General features: G+C 40.7%; 1 protein-coding gene across 1 annotated transcript; it reads right to left on the reverse strand.

Annotated features, from left to right (window-relative positions):
- Positions 1–1,285: 1,285 nt before the first annotated feature.
- Positions 1,286–5,949, reverse strand: cbx3b (chromobox homolog 3b). The gene is made up of 5 exons (XM_031746276.2): positions 5,730–5,949; positions 5,170–5,310; positions 4,916–5,072; positions 4,322–4,482; positions 1,286–2,646 (listed from the first exon to the last, which is right to left on the reverse strand). Exons 2-5 carry the CDS (start codon positions 5,307–5,309, stop codon positions 2,526–2,528), a joined length of 579 nt encoding a protein of 192 aa, XP_031602136.1. The 5' UTR covers position 5,310; positions 5,730–5,949; the 3' UTR covers positions 1,286–2,525.
- Between the last annotated feature and the right edge of the window lie 12,157 nt (positions 5,950–18,106).

Consider the following 18,106-nt stretch of genomic DNA (forward strand, 5'->3'; position numbering starts at 1 on the left):
TAAAATACATGATGACAGAATCGTTTCAATTTGTAGGGAAAAACAACTTTACAGCATCTAACCAAGTCAAGAAGAGGTAATTGAAAACACAGCATCTCTTTACAAACCATCACTGGAAACTAAAGAGTCCAACTGATAATAATAGACTGTGGGGCTTTTCAAGTAGTTCCAAAACAATTAAACAAAAATCACTGAAATATCATGTTAACAAAGGTCTACAAAACCAAGGGTCCAGAGTCAAGGAACACCTTCAGAGAGTTTACAGCACGGTGGAAACCACTGGTTAAACTCAAAAACAAGAAGGCTGGATTAGAAAATACCTAAAAGACCCTGCACGGTTCTAGAAAAAGTATCTTTGGACACGTAAACTTAAGATTAACTTGTACCAGAGTAATGAGAAGAGAGAAGCATGGAAACTAATCATTATCCAAAGCATACCACATCATCTGTAAAATATGTGGAGGTAATGTTATAGCATGGGCATGTACGGTTGCCAATGGTAAAGGGTCACTAGTGTTTATTGATAGTGTACAGCACTATACTTTTCCCTCAGATACCACAAACCTGATCACTTTACAGTGCAAACAGATAATGACCTGAAGGATACTACAAAAGCAACTCAACAGTTCCTGAAAGCAAAAAACGGGGATATTCTTCATCAACCACGTCAGTCACCTGATCTCCGCCTAACAGCGTGCCTTTCAGTTACTAAAAACAAAACTGAATCCAGAAAAACCCACAAGCAGCACCAGACAGTGACCGCAGCATAGGGCTAGCAAAACCTCTGAAGCACGGGGAAAAAAGTACGTGGTGATGTCCATGGGTTCTAAACTTTAGTCATTTATTGACTGCAAAGGTTTTTACTTTCAAGCAATGACAACAATCCATCAATTTAAAATGTTGTAAGTTTGTCCAATTGATTTCAGCCTCTGAAAATGAAGCACTGTGTAAAAAAAAAAAAAAAAAAATCACTGCAATTCCTAAAGAGCTGCATTTTTACAGTAAAACCCTTGAATTAAGATTAAAGGTCTGCACTTTAAGCACATCTTAAGTGTTAGCTTTAAATTCCACTATGGTGGTGCACAGAGGAAAAAAGAAAATCACAAAGCTTGTGTTTCTGGGCCCAACTCTGTGTAGCCCATTTAGTGCCAGTAATGTAATGTCAAATGAATCATCTCATATTCATGTTGTTTTTTTAAATAATTTGGAATTGATCATTTATTTTAGGAGTAATTGGACAACATAATGTGAGAAATATGATCAAAGTGAATCAAGATGCAAAAAGTGTCAAAAAAGGTTTCATTTATTCACAGACTTCACAGATCCATGGTCAACAGTTACAGTAGTTCTGTAGCAGATGTGTTTTTAGGAGGTTTGAGGTTCAGGTGAGTGTCCCATAGCAGTCATGGGAGATATGTCAAGTCAGAACAATGCCACCAGGATACAGATATAAAGTACACAGAACTTTATAATTACAGTCAATGAATGCCCTGCGTAAACTGCACAGTCTCAGATCTAAAGTGCTACATTTAACATCGCCTTACGCATTTACGGTGCACAAGTGTTCATTTCAATAAGTGTAAATCTCATTAGATTTACTTAAGAAAATTCATGACCTTCTAATTCAACTTAATTTTATTTATACAGCGCCAAATCACAACAACAGTTGCCTTGAGGTGCTCTTATTCTGAAGAATTCTACAGGGCTTCACTTTTTGGATCAAAGCACCAAATATTAAATAATCGGAAACGTTCTAATTCAATAAACAGGAGAAAACAGCTAATTTACAGCAGCTGATTAAAAAAAACACAAGGGAATTTTTGATGGGCAACATTTTTTTAAATATATATTATTTAACATCAACCACAAGGGTCATAAAGAGATACAGTAAAAGCTGTGTCCATTAACACTTCACAACCTCACACAATACAAGTTCAAACAAGAGGCATTCCAACAACAGGGCTACAATCTTCAGCTCTAACCAAAAGCTACATAGGCTGAAGGCATGGACTTGGACAGTAGTTTGCTGGCTCTGGCAGTAGAGTGTTGCCGTACAGGATGTAAAGCACACACTAAACAACCGCAGGGCCCTTCCAGTGTAAGATAGTGGCATCTAAACAGGACTATAAATACTAAATTACTCATAGAACAATATCTTCAAAACAAAACACAACCACAGTGATCGAGTCCGCTACATGATGACACAGGAAAAAAGCTGCAACGGGTTAGTCTGACCTCAGATCAGCCGCTCTACACAAAGGTTAGCTTGAGCCTCCATCAGAGTGTCTGCAAAGTCACAGTGACCTTTTTTGAGCACCACAGGGCAGACAGCACTTAAAATCCATCACCGGCGAGGATCTCACACCTGCCAGAGTCTGAAACTCCACCTGCAGCAGGGATGTGATTTCGCACAGAGTGCTTCCGATGCCAGCTGAAGGAGGACATTTGATGGAGGCTAAAGCTAAGCTTCAGATGAGAGCACAGCTGTTTATTAGTTCTCCTCTGCACACAACCCACACACATTTTTACTGCTCGTCGTCTCCACAGTGCCAGGTCAGCTTCTGCTCGTAGAAGTCGATGACCACCTGGGGACATCTGGCGCTCGCTTCACGGGCCGGCAGCAGGGCAACGTCATCCGAGTTTTTCCTGTGGGGATACGCGCAGCAGAAGGAAAAAGACTGAAACCGCCTCTCATTTTTAATGGATGCAAAATGTTTTAACAGAAACAAATATTTCTGACAGTTTTTTTAATGGAGAAGTGAAGGGTAAGGGGACTCTACTGAAAAGGGGGCACTCGATTTTAGCTTTAGCTTCCTTTAGCTCATGCTCCATTGTTCCACCAAGTCTGTTAAATTTAGCCAGTAATTTCTCACAGTGTCTTGCTGACAGACCAACAAATGTGATAAAGCATACCGACACTGATTTTCAAGAACAAGGATGATGCGTGCAGAGCTGAAGTAACCACAGAGGGATGAAGCTGATCAACCATACCATGAAGACATGGGACAGAGCAGCTAAAGCTCAGTTAAGAGGAGAGATGATGATCAGCGAGCAGCAGTTTGACTTCATACTGAGAAAGAGCGCTGTTTGTGCTAGTTTGCTTAAAGTGTTAATGGAGAAGTACAGAGAAGTAGTAGCACTGTGTCTTTGAGGATCTACAGAAATCATATGATAGTGTGCAAAAGCTGAAATAGGTAGGACATGTGCAAAGGAGGGATAGTTGATACACTGGGCAAAGGACGATGGAGATTGAGCTGGCAAACAGCAGGAAAACAGGAAAACTGCAGAGAAGATTACAAGAATGACAGAATGGGATGCAAGGGATAGACTGAGACAAACAAAGGGAATTAAACATTTTCCGACTGGCTGTTGTGGAGGAGAAGTAGAGAAAATGACTTGTTTGCTTAAGGGAACAAAATAGGACTCTGGCGTCTTATCATCTTATCAGTGCTGTGCTTCTTTGAATAAAGCCGATGTTTGGGTAAGGTCAATAATTTGCGGAATTGTGTGTAAGTGTTTGTTTTCCGTAGACCTCTAAACTTCCAGCCCTAAACATGAGCACATCTTTCACACTCAAAGCTTTCAAAAAATTCCAAGTTCTCAAACCTAACAAAACTCATCGAGCGCTTCAAAAGACTTCAACTGTTTTACAAACTGTGTTGTGATCTCAGTTACTAATACAATGACCTGTGTGCGTCTTCAAATTCCCATTTTAAAGCTGCAACTGGCTTTGTGGTAATGTTTTTAAGCGAATGTGTTGTTATTCTATGCAACCACTATATTAGGTACAACTTTACAATCTGATGTAATTCAATATAGCTCCCTTTCATAAAGTAACTACAGCCGTAGATAGTGTTGCGGCTCTGCTGGACTCCTGGACACTGACACTTGTGTATGTAAATCAGAAGAACAAGAAAAATGCAAAACGATCTAAGCCAATCACTTGGAGCCTCATAAAGGTAGATCTTTGCAGAGCTGTTGTTTCAGTCAACATTTAATAGTCCAGGTATGCATAGTTAAGAGCCCCCAAGTCTATAGCTTAATGGTTGTGTGTAATGATAAACCCAAAGCCCATCTGCTCTTTCCAATCTGTTACTAATAAGGTTTGTGGTGGTCAGTGTCAATGTCCAACTTCTCCTCTCAAGTAAATGATCAAACATATATAAAATGTTGGAAAAGTGCAGTTTCCCACAAAGCAACAGCAACAAAAAAATTGAGTCCGCCCCCTTTGCTGTAGACTCTGGCTTTAAATATTAACATTTTTCACGTTTACCCAAGTGCTGGCATTTATTCAAGGACAGAGTAAAGAGGAAGTAGTCACCATTTGACTAGGAACATGAGCTCTCCCTTTCTGTCCGTTGAGCCGATGATGCATTCGGGCTCGAGATAAGTACTGAGGTCACTGGGGGAGTCTGTCTGCTCATCATCCGGCTGAAGGACGCTGTTGTCCGTCTTCACAGCCTGAGCCTCCTGCACACAGGACTGAAAGGATAAAATAAGAAAAGGCAAAGTTCAAAGTTACAGCACAGATTTACTAGACATGATAAGAAGGTTGCTGAGCTGAGCCATTTCATTTTTTTTCTCCCTCACTGTACACACCCATTGCGGAAAAAAAGGGGAAATTTAACTGGTTTCATTTTCAGGAGTTTTTGTAAAACTAACCACTTTAACACGACATTTACTTTCAGATTGAGCCTTAAAACAATTTCTGACAAGGAGTCAGTCGACCCCACTCCAACCTCAGTCTACAACTAAAGGGAAAATGCTACCACCACGGTTTGTGTTCATTATACTTCTATATTTTTTGTTGTTGTTCTCCCTTTTGGCAGATTTAGCTGCAGAAGTTCTGTAAATAACATGGAAACATACAGACATACAGACGTTCCAGAAACTCCAAAATTCCTCACATACTCACAATTTCTGTCTCTTCCTCTGCCATTTCCTCTTTGGGAACAAACCCTTGCTCGGTTTGCTCTTCTTCATTCTCCTCGGAGAAGTGGGCGTTTCTCAAGAACTCCTCTATGAGTTCAGGACAGTCCAGGTTGTCCTCGGGTTCCCACGTGTTTTCTGCACTGCGGTTAGAGTTAACAGGAGGAGGGAAAAGCAGTTTTTACTACGGGTTACACAATCAAACCGTTCAAATGACTGGTTCTGCAACATCCCACTCACTCAGTGAAGCCCTTCCACTTCAGGAAGTACTCCACTCTCCCGTTCGAGATTCTGCGGCGAATTATTTTTTCAACCACAAACTCCTGGACAACTGTAGTCTCCTCAGTCTTCCTCTGTTTGGCAGTCTGCTTCTTTCTCATTCTGCCACGATAGAGAATAAGCGAATGAATGAAGGGGTATCAGGGCAATCACAAGAACAGGGAGTTCATTTCTTTTCTTTTTGTGCTAAAAAAACAAACTAAACACGTTGGAGTCAAGAACATTCACTTTTATCTCCCTGCTGCTGGGATTGTTTTTCAGCATAACATGGCAGTGGCGACTACTCTGCTGTGCCCTTCAGACAATGATCGGCACACTTGTTACAGCGCTCCACCTGCTGTTTCTGTCGGGTGATTGTGCTCCTTCAGTCCAAAAAAGCAACATGTTAGTATCACCGTGAGCGCCGTTCACTCGGACAGCCTGGTTACGAGCACATTTAGCAAACAGCAGCCCGAAACATGAGTGAATAAAAGCGTGCCTCGGTGACGCATTAGACGCTGTAATGAACAATATGCACGTACGCTCTCGGTGTTTACTTAATCTCGGAGGATAGCCTGCTGCGGTGCCGCTCGGCTCTGCTCTGTGCTTGTCGCTGGAAACAACATGCACACAGCGCCGGTGACGCTGCTTTGAGCTCAAATGTGTCGGTCGGCCTGAATAAATGAGCGAAACAACTTTTCATGAATGAGTTAAAATTAAAGATGGCCGTTGATGCTCGGAGGAAGTGGTTGCCAAGGGAAAAGGTCATGCCAGGAAAACCGGGAGGAGACGACGGGGACGCGCACAGCAGCGACCAATCAGGGAGCAGTCCGCTCGACCGTCCCAGTCCAGCGGTCCGGAACAGCCCTGCCACCCATGGGCGTCAGCAGGGTATGGCAGGGCATGCGCACTTCCTATAATGTATTTCACAAATTTTATTTTATTTTATTGGAAACAAAAAGACAGTCCGATAACACAATAAATAAATAAATGTATTGTGTCTCCTCCCGGGATCGATCCAGGGATCTTGGTGCACTTTAGTTTTATTTAATTTTAGAGTACTTCCACGTATTTCCAGTTGATGTTACATAAAGTTCAATACATTTAAGAGAAAAATACCATCCACTTTAAAATGATACAGCGGTGGGTTTATAAAGCAGTTGCAATGAATGTAAATTCCTGGTGGAAATAATGTACTGAATCGCTTCATTTTGTATTATTTAAAACGTTTAATGCTATTTTTAATATTTAACTTTGCATGATATTGTATAGTAGAAGTTTTAATACAGAAAGTATTACTTAGTATTACTTGAGTATACTTTTTTACTGTTTCCAGTGCTGTAAAGACACTGGGCTTTATCGACGGAGATCTGCTCCCCTCAAACTCTGAGGCTGTACTGTTGAAATCGCAGGAAAAACAGTCTTTGGGAGATTTGACTGACAGTTCCCCTCTAGCCAATGAGTAAACTCAGAGCTGCTGATTGGCCAAATAGCCCCCGCCCCACCCCATCCCGACCAAAGAACAGGCCTTTCCACTTTGCTTTCCAGCAGTTACTCCACACTGTTTTGTAAAACACCGCTGGGGGACGCTGCCAGCCAGTATTGGACTGATGGCACCTCTGTTAACCACTGTCAATAGATTTATGCTGGAAAGCTCACAGCCAAAAGGCAGCAGCTCCACATTGAGTTTTTCCACCACTCTCTCGCAGGAGCTGTGCAGAATACACAGATTCTACTGGTACCATTTCATTGTCAAGGCAGGATTATGCAGCGCTTGGTGTATTTGATCATAAATTTATGTATAAACAAAAACTTACGTAGTCTAACAACACTAGAAAAGTGAAAAGATGTATCGGACATACTATGATGAGAAAGGCAGTCAGGAGGAGGACAGGTGACTGGTCTAAAGCAAACAGCTACTATTATTTATATTTGGACTGACCACCCATCCCTTTTGTGCAGTGGAAACTTTTAAATGAGGGGGGCTGTAGATATTAACTTCATGAATTGTAGATTCTCTATTGATAAAATCAAGGTAAGCTGCTGTTTTCTACACTGTTTAATTATTAACACTGTGTTGAAGATACTCCAGGCCTCCAGATACAAATGCTACGAACTGTTTTCACACCAATTTATAAGTACATTGAGAACTTAGGGACCCCCGCCTCACTCAACAGACACACTAGAAATATAATCATAATTATAAGGGTTGACCATTTTCAGTGTCTATATTAATACTGCAATACAATATTGCCATGTTGTGAAACATTATTTTGGCTGTCTCTCTTATAACTAGTCAGGAGTTTACAATTTAACGTCCTTTATGAGGTGTGCTTTATTAAAAAGCATTTTTTGTAGAGCCACACCATCCTTACAAGGCATCTTTTTCCTCCATGGATCGGTGTATTAGTTGACTGAGACACTGAGGCAAGACATGTGTTGGTTATCAACCAAATGACCTGCTTTTGCCCTCGGACCCCTTCCTGTCTTCTCTTCTGGGGATTTAGTACAAGTTGCTATAGTAACGGAACAGCTAATAGGGTTGGGCTGTCGCTGTAGGCCCGAGATTGGCAGTAATGCATGCAGTGAGGTCCTGTCTAGATTTACTACTGTATATATTGTTTTGGGGAAAAGCAGGTTATTTTAGTTTTGCATCCCAGAATTAACATTAACAACTTTTCATGAGGAGATTTTTTTTTCACCGTTATTGATTATATGACAGTATTGATTGAGACATTGAGAAGACTCAGTAGGTGAGTAAAACTGACCCTGTAACACTTATTGTTATGGGTCTCAGCCACTCCTCCACCACAACTTACTATTCATATATAGACTAAAAACCCACCAATAAACATTTACATAAGCATCTGTTTTTGATAGCTGTGGGAAATTTGATATTATCTATCAGCCTCTGGATTGCAGTAGTTAGATTTAGGTGAACACTGACATATCTGAGATGTTTTATAAACATTTGTTTTATGTCTTACACATATTTGTAATCTAAATAATGTTACTACAGGTAATAATAAAGTGATTTGAGGCCTTCCTGGTGCCTTGAATGCAAACTGACTGAACCCCAAAATTGACCAAGGCACTAAAAATGAAATACAGATGTTGATAAAATTACATGCTCCAGTGTACAGGGTGAAAAGATATATTGCGTTATGCCGTCATCCCTTAAATCTACTAACTTCCCTCCCAGACAAGCACATTCCTCACACCCACTGTGAATGGAGCCCTAATACAGATGGGGCTTGAGAACCATTCTGTCAGAGCAGAAATTAGTCCAGATGGCTAGATCCTGCTGTGAGGGGATGTGGATGGAGTGAGTAGTGGTCTGTGTGGCTCAGGATAGGCCCGAGTGGACTCTTTTCACATGGAGGGCCCCCGGCCTTCCCTTGGTTCCAACTCTGAAGCTCTCGGATTACAGCCAGGGTGAAGGAATTCATGTCAGTCCTTGTGTTCTTATCAAGTCTGTGGTTATATAAGGCACAGAATCCAGTAAAACATTGCTGAAGGTACCGCTGGTCAAAACGAGATTCAAATAAGTCCATAACAATTCACTGACTGCATTTGTAAAGCACTTTCTTGGATATCATTTTTGCATGTTTTGAAAAAAATTCAAGTTCTTTACCAACTCTCCTTCCACAGCAGGAACCATCAGCACCTTCATCAGCTTCAAAAACTGACTTCAGATCATATTCAGAGTCACATACAAAGTCAATCAGGGTACTAAGTGGCAGGCTCCAGTGCAGTTTATGTCCTCGACATTTATGCAGCAGTGGCAGAGAGAAAAGAAACTTTTCATGAGTAACAGATGACGTGGAACCACAGACCACCTGGATCTGCTTGCGGAAATCTGTCTCTTGTTTCAGAACATTTATGGTGCCCCAAGATACTTTCCTCTGTGTTATTCTATACCTGGCACTGCAGGGTTAGAGCCGTGTAGTCATTACCAGTCTTTGTGTCTGCAGAGTTACTGGGAATGCATACACTAGGAGTATGTATTACACTACAGGTTTCAATAAGACAAGAAGAGATAAATATAGCATAAATGTATTTTATTAAAACTACTATCTGGTCAAGAATGTTCATCTAAAAGCACAGAGAGAAAAAATTATAATTATTAAAGGTAGAAACAGTGATGACTGATCTCACAGTAAGTGCAGCTTGGGGTTTTCTGCTGCAGATCAGCTATAACTTAGTTTAGCAGAAAACAGGGAGTGAAAAACAATCTCAACATCTCAAAAACAGTCATGCACAGACGTTCATCCATGTGACATTATTGTTAGTCTCTTAATTGCCCCTTGGGGATAAATAAAGTCTTCTGAATCTGAATCTGAAAACCATAATAGAATATATAACAAAAAAACCCATCAAAATTAAAAAAGCAAGCAACAGGCTTTGATTGTGTTTGATGAATACAAGGATCTAAGGTGAAACTAAATTTTGCACTCAAGTCCCAGTTAAGACCAACAAAAATAGCGCACATCAAGAGCAATATATACAAAACCAAGAAACAGTATGAGTATAAATAAGAGCTTGAGAAGCAGCTGCGTCTCCGTGCGTCGTCAACTTGAATAAAGAATAAACCTGAACCTAGTGAGATGAAAGTTTAAGCAGCACAAAATGGACACTCTGAAGAACCTCTACCATCTTTCCAAGAAAGTAAATAGTTTCCAGCTTTGGTTTCATACTGTATGTGCTTATTTGGAATATTCAGAGCCCGGCCCTTTGCAGTACTCAAAGAAACTCGATGTAACCTTTGAAGAGATAATAAATCTGTTCATCTGCTGAACGGAGGGAGAGGGAAAAGTCACACAGTGGAAGTGGTGCTGACTTCATCGCATGTGCGTCTCTGCTGGGAGATTCCACCCCACAAAGCGAAGCCCATAGGATCTTGTAACACTGTGATTGATGGGTGAGTGCCACATTGGCCCCATTCCCCCTGGGGCCAATGTGGCACAAAGTGAATGGATAGGAGTGGTAGGGAATAGATCGCCTTTGAACCTAAAAAGAATAATTCCCCCTTCTTCCACTCTTGCTCTTTACTCCCACTCTCTCTCTCAGTTCGTACCATTCTTCTTTCACTTTTTTCCTTTCTCTGCGGTGATTTTTTTGCCCTTCTGAGCTTTGTGGCTGACGATGATGATGGGGAAGAGTAGAATGTGAATAAAGATGCAGTCATTTCAAAGAAGCGATGTGTCACTCAGCTCTTGTCTGACTTTATGATGTCAGAAAGAAAACTTAAGCTTTAAATAACACGGCACTGACGTTGTCCTGCAATTATTGCATAACCCCAAATGAACGTAACTTGTTTGTTTTGGATAAATGTAACTCTGAAAATAGACTAATGATCCAGGGGCATTTTTGTGAACAAATTTCAAGAAAAGACATTTCATAATGTGACATTTTCACATGCCCTCAGGAGTGCCGAGTGCTTTTAATCACGAGCAGCAGTTTTTGAACAGGTTACAATCAAATTTGTTCCTTTTTGTGTTGCACTTTAAGGCAGCTAGTCACTAACTAAAGTTTGATGGATTGCTCTCCTCTGGTTACCCGCACAGCAACGACTGCTGCTGTCTGCGAGGAGATTGTTTGCTTTTCCGTGGCCAGCTTTTGTCAAACATCCTCTTCCATTTCAGTTTCTCCAAATGTTAAGTGTTCCTTTTCACCGCTGTCCATCACCACCCAGTGAATCCAAACAGGGAGCGAGCTCCTCTTCTGTCATGCAGGGAGAAATTGAGACAAAGGAGAAGAGGGAAGAATGGACTGGCATGGTGTGATGACAGGAACGAAGGAAATAATCATGGTGCTTTGTTTGAATCCACAATATCGTTGCTGGCTGCTTTAAGTCAACATGTGAGGGTGTTTTTTTTTTTTTATTATATACTGCATGTAAGAGTCTTTGTTAATGGGTTGGTATGCTAACTGACATACAGTAAACTCCTATAAGTAGTATAGTCTTTATATTTATCACATGAATATGAGCGTTATAAACACTGGCCTGACTCCTAATGTAAGTAGACATCTGAATAGTATTTTATCCTGGTGAGAGGACCTTTGCCTTGGTAAATCTCCTTGTCACTGCGCAGCTGCTGACTATCTGCTCTCATCGGGTGCAGCTCCACAAACTGCCGAATCCAGTCTGTTGACCTTTCACTTTTTCTCTCTAACACAGCTGTAGGCTTTGAACTTTAGATCTGCTCCACATCCAATCGTGATTCAGCTCCTAACACCCCCCCATTTCTGGCTGCAAAACTGGCCCATCTGAAATCAAATCTCATGTCTGTTCTTCACAGGTCCCCCCTCAGATACAGAGCATTTGCTTTTTGGGTTCTGGGAATCTGAAGCTTTTCTTCTTGAGCCAAAAGAGCTTTGACTATTACATATTTTTGCTCAGTCAGGCCTGTAGCAGCTCTATGCCATCTGAAGTGATACTGAATAGGCTCCAGCTTGAGCACATGGTGAGAGCAACCAGCTCTTATGTCTTGCCTGCCTGCCATCTGGAAAATTACAGCTTTAAGTAGGCCCTTCAGTAATTACCCTGCCAACTCTGAAGAAGGGCTCCGAACACACCGTGATGAAATCTACATGACTGATGGAGAGAGGCCATAGCAACTGAGAGTATAGTCCAAGAAATTAAATATCTGCTTTTGTGTTTCTTTTTATTTGTTTATGTAGACATGCTACATGCTCAAAGCCTGCTCTTGTTTTTTAACAAATGGCTACTTCTGAACACTGATTGCTTATGATCTCTACTACAGTCTTTCTCAATTGTATTTCTCTAAACATGTGTGAAGGTCTCAAACTCACCACAAAACCTTTAAGTTTTGTTCTTTTATTAACAAGTAAGTCAAGTTCTCTGACACTGTGAAAATCATTTATATCAAATGATATTTGATAAAAATCTATAGTGTGTTAATAATCTTATAATATCAGACTGAATCTCTAAAATACATTTTTGTCTGAGAATAACTGGCTGCTAGGCTATAAGCATGCTTATTTCAAGAAGAGGAGGTTTTATCTACTGTGTAAAAAATAAGAGCTTTTTTTAGGGATCCTGGGGGAAAATGGTAAACTATATTCAAACTATAACTATATTCAAAATCAAAAATGTACATAATCAGCATTAGACAGAATAAACATGCAGCTTATCAGTGTCAAAAGTCACCCAGTGTTGAAATAAAACATTGTCACATTGCAGTGGATAGAAGTTTACATACATTCATGAATGTCTTTGTAATTTTGGAGCTTTTAACAATTTCTTAGAATTTAAAATGAATCTTTGAAAAACAAGAATTAGGTGAACAAAGTTTGAATTTATTTGGATTTTTATCCACACAGAGTTGAAATTATACATGAACTCCCTTAAATATTTTAGTAATGAGACCCAAACTGTCATTACAGAGGAAATTGGTTATGGTTCAAGAACAATCCAGGAACCACAAAGGCTCAAGTTTGTGATGAACTGGAAACTGCCAGAACACCAGCATAACTGTCCACAGCCTGAAATTACTGTAATATTTATGCTCATGATGAGTGTAAGCAAACTTCTGACCACAACTGACCACAACTGTAAATACAATAGCAAAATACTGTTGGAAATCACTGGACATCCTGTCACCCCTGTCTGTTTGCTACTGGTTTTAACACTTAAAGGTCTGACTTTTAAAGTAACAATCAATAAACTGCCTCCATTTCTACAACAATACTCTATACTCTGCTCCTAAATTATGTCTACACCACCACACACATCCTTACTCCTCTTCCACTGGCAGGCAGTTACCTTCATAAAATATTTATCAGAGCAGTCTCCTTCCTGTTCACAAATTGTTGCAACTCACTCGCTCTCAGGCTCCATAAATGTTTTACAATACTCGTACTCATAATCGACACCTGTGCGCTCAGCAGATTTGAGCAATACGATGAACTATTCTAACACGTGATGACTCACACAGTGAAACAATGTTGTGAAGTGCTGAGAGTAAAACTGTTCTGCTTGCAGAAATATATCTGGTGATCACTAAAACTTATAACTGAGCAGTTACTGTTTAAACTGAGGAGTGGAAATTTCAAATTTAAGGATTATGATTTTTAGAGAGTTGGCTTTAAGATTTGTATTTATTCTTTCAGATGGGGGCTTCTGTATAGGATTACATTTTGGGTTAGGATCATGATTTCTTGCAGTCTCAGCTGGCTGGCAAATGCAGTTCATGAAACAAAGTCAGTCCCCATAGACTCCCATGTTATAAAAAGTGCTGTTCACAACCTGATGCAAAAGAATATTTTGGAACTTGCGGATACTTTTCATAACAACTGCATGATTCTTGTTTAAATAACTCAAAAGTTAAGAGCCTGGCTGCTTTGATTAACAGTCGTGCTTACACGGAGTTGTAATAGACTGATGTCTCATAGGCCTTGTAGTTGCTAATTTAGGCCCCAGTCACACAGGCCTAGAGACTCGTCAGCAATCCACTTACAACCACCAGTTCCTAGGGAAAAATGTGAACTGCCCAACTGATTTGCAAGCGGTTGCTGGCTGTTCCTTGGTGAAATTGGACACAAAGAAGTTTATGGTCTGCTGCCAAAATCCTCTGTGGTTGGTTTTACTACTGCTTGGTGAGTAATTATGAAACTATGAAAAGTGCAACACAAACAAATGCCTATAAAGTAAAATTTCTGGCTCTTGAAAAATGTTGGTTGCAGTGGTAAGGCACAACTTTTACTTTGAAACCCAAAATTTTCTCTTTCTGGTTTGTGTCACACCTTTTTAAATTTCACAATCAGCATGTAGTTGATGAGTGTCTGCAGACAATGCAATGTCTTCTTTGCCCTCAGCCAATGCCGCACCCTTGTTGCGACCAGTTACACCTAACAACTCCAGCAACAACTTGCCAACCAGTAGGGAAAAAGGCACCTTTCCTAGCAACTGGAGGTTGCCAGGGAATCCCTGACCAGTCTCTAAGCCTACCTCACTGATGCCTTATGCTACTGAACTGGACCTCTTCTCCATTATTGTGGGGTTAATACCTTCTGGAGCATTTTAAAAGAAATATCTTAAAAATTGTCTGTTATTTAGCACCAATTAGCAGACATGTATGTGTCTCCCTTGAATCTGTTTGGTTTATGCCACATGCTAATCAAGCCAGCTAGGGCTAGATGGTAAACCTGTTGTACAAATATAGCAACTTTTCAGAAAGAATGAAAAAAAATTCCTGTGGCCAAATCACTAAGACTTCAAAAGGAACGCGTCAAAGGGAATATATCCATACATATATCCACCTTTTGCATACAGTCTATAATTTCAACATATCACACTCTAAAAGTCATGCCCAGGCTGGCCAATCCATTTTAAGGGTAGAGTGCTTTCAGTGTCATCTGTGAAATGTTATCCTCATGTCTAACTATTAAAATATCTTGTCCCTTTCATGGCAGCAGGGTTTTGATCCCACCTTTAATCACTGACCATTACGAAGCCATGGTGCTAATGTGGTCAGATTGATAGCTTATACTCTCAATCCAACCTTAACTTGTAAACTTGTGCCTTAATATTTAGTGTACAGCCAAATGAGTAGTGTCCATTTTCTAATTATTGGAAGCTAACATTTTTCCTTTAGTCATTTGCAGTTCATGGGGGAAAACCAAGATGTGTAACATTTGTCCAACATATGCAGCACATAAGTCTGAGTTCATTAAAATCACAGCCTCCACTCTTTGTAAGCAAGACAGCTTTATACTTGCCCTGAAACAGTTCCTGGGTGTGAAAATTTGTTTCCATAGCTTCCTTTCCGCAAGTTGGTAAGGAGTGCTGAAAAACCACGAGCACTCCCTTGGTTGGAACCGCTGCCTGGGCCTGACAAAACATGAATGTGATTTACATTGTCCCTCCTCCAAAATGTCATTTTCAATTTGAATCCTATCAAGGGCTAATCTGGAAACTGTTACTCAGTGTGTCTTGAATATAAATTGTTTGCAGCTGAGAGTCAAAAGTGGACCGGTGGTAGCGGAGGGGAGGGGGCAATACGGCAAAGTCTCTCCTGTGAAATGCCATGTTTAGGCTGATGCACAGGAAACAAGCTCTTACCAGTCAGGAAATGAAGTGGCAAGCACAGGCCGGCTTGTATTTCCCCTCCTGCTTTCAGATGGGCCTTGTTAGTGTGGAGACATCAGGGCTCCAGCTTTTTTGTTCACATAGAGCTGCAGCGTTTTGAAGATGTTAAGTGTTTGTGATGGCTGAGTGGTATGTTGCCACGAGGTCTTGAGTTTCTCAGACCTCCAGAACCACTCCCCAGCTGCCCCCATCCCCCAACCCACATCCCCTGCCTCTACCCTCCCTCTGTCTTTATGGTTGAGATGAGTGATGTGAAAGAGCTGAAACACACTTATGTGTAAGCAAAAGATAAAATCTCTGTGCGATACGTCGTAACAGTGAAATTTGTGGCTGTATTAAAGCTTGTGCTGTTGTTTCTCTTTTCCCATGCCATAATAAATAACAAAAAGGATTTGTGAGTTCCACTTTAGATGAGTATTGATAAAATACTCATTAATAAAATCAATACTCATGACAAAACACATCTGTTCTTTAGACTCCCTCCCTGCTCACTTGAAATACTCCAATACTGGCTGACTTGCATGAACAGCCTAAAAACCAAAATTGTCATCCACACATTTTCTAAAGATGACAACTGGTGTTACACTGAAACAGACAAAGTATGTTTCGTGTTTCATGTTCACTCAAAGGGATGGATAAGCCCCACATCTGCCAGCATTTTTCTACAAGTTCAGGCTGAACCTGTAGACTTTAAGAATCTGAAACGCTGACGTCAGATCAAACCAAACAGAAGTAATTAGACAGAGAATGGACCCTTCATCTGAAAATGAAGAATCAAATCAACAAATGTCAGGTTAAAAATCCCACAAGTGTTATGCAAAACTTGTGATAAAGCATTCTTTAAAAAAAACAATAAAACAGTCAACTCTGGAGAATAAAGTCAGAACATTTTCCAGCCTTAATTTTGACACAGAGCACACAGCAGCTTCACATGGAGTTTGACTACTGGAAACAGCGGTTTTAGAGACAGCGCAGGATGGGCAGAGTGCACTGGAGACGCGAGACCTCCCCGCTCTCCATGAATCCACTGGACAGTTAAATGCACTGTTCTCACATGGGTGCAATCTGACATCACGCAGACCTTTTTTTTTTTTTTTTTTTACGAGGTAACCGAGTTTAAAGACTGTTTAATGTCTGATTACACTGGAACACTTGCACGTCTGGCGGGTGAAGTTCAAGGCTGAGTGCACGTATGAAAACAGCTTGGGTAAAAGTTAAACATTGTAGGTATTTTGTTGATCAGCTCTGGTCTTTTGTTTTTCAATTTAGCAAAATTGAAACACAGAATTATGATTATTAGCTATACTATGGTATCAAAGCCAGGATGTTCAGGAGTAGCCAACCTTTTAGTACCATTTTAGTTGGAGGCAGGATGACAGGTGACCGAGACTCACGTAGAAACAGATTTCCTGTTTGCATTCACATGTTCCAAGGTCAGAGCTGGCTTCATGCCCACACAAACCCGCCGCTGCTTCTCTAAAAGGACCACCTAAGTGTGAAGGCCTGTCACGACGGTGGTGAGTAGTGATTCATAGCGTAGACCTCAGGGCTAAGCTGAAGTCAGTATAAACAATTATAGCTGAGAGGGATGTATGCTGAGTGTGTGTTTGTGAGTCAGAGAGTGGTGAAAAGAGAGAAAAGAGAAATACTGCTTTCTGACTGAACTGGGACTCAGTGTACACATTTGCCTGGATTATACCTTCTTCTCACAGGGAAACAGCGATGATTCACTGTTCGGAGATTCTTAGCTGCTCTCTTCGGTACTCACGTATGAACGGTCATTGAACACATAATGATCATGGTGCGTTAAAGGGCTGCAGTTAATGTCATAGAGCCTAAACACTGCAGTAGCAGTGCGACTACCAGACACACAACAGACTTTTTCCTCATAATTTCCACATTTTAAACAGCCTCTGAGTTTTCTGTACATACAGTCAGTTACATAAAGGTAGCGAGGGAAAAACAAACATCTCTCTGGCCTTGTAGAATAATAAAACGATTGCCTGTAGGAGTATGAACAGAAGTAACTCCCTGTGTTATGAGGTTATTCAAGTTTGAACAGTATATTGATGTATAGACAAGGCCTGTGTTTATATACATAATGCTGTGCACAAGACTAGTGGAAAGTTTAGAGGTGAATAAAAGTGTCTTACCTCAGATACAGCTCACACCTGTAGAGATGTGAGGCACTTCTTTGCTGGCAGTGGTGTTGAGTGTGGATATACATGTGATTTTATCACCCAAGTATCATACAGACCACCTCGACTTATTTTGTAACTGTCACCGTAAGATCCTAAAACAATTCTTATATTTCTGGAACCATTTGAATTTTCTCTCCCTGTGAATGCTTTGTGCTGCCATGGGTTTTTCTATCTGAAAACATTGGCGTTTCACCTCAAACACAAACGGAAACAAAGTTGCCGTCATTTACAGAGCGCTTGTAAAATTGGCCATGAGCCTCGTGGCAAAATTAACTACATTTTAAAATAGCGTTCTGGTGTTTAAACTAAATTCACATTTGTATATACGCTTTTATTTACAGGGTGGCACTGTGGTCCAGTGGAGAGCAATGTTGCCTCTCAACAAGGAGGTTCAGGATTTGAATCCACTGTCTAGTGATGGCCTTTCTGTGCTGAGACTCAGAACCACTGAGATCTATCACAGGATGTACCCTGCCCCACACCTGGGATAGACTCCAGCACCCCTGCAGCCCTGAACTGGGTAAGTGGTCAAAAAAATGGGTGGACTTTTTTTATATATATTTCCAAAGCTGACTTTCTTTGCACTTTCTCATGAATAGCGAGT

This window comes from Oreochromis aureus, linkage group 11 (genome assembly GCF_013358895.1).
Source record: "Oreochromis aureus strain Israel breed Guangdong linkage group 11, ZZ_aureus, whole genome shotgun sequence".
Taxonomy (NCBI): Eukaryota; Metazoa; Chordata; class Actinopteri; order Cichliformes; family Cichlidae; genus Oreochromis; species Oreochromis aureus.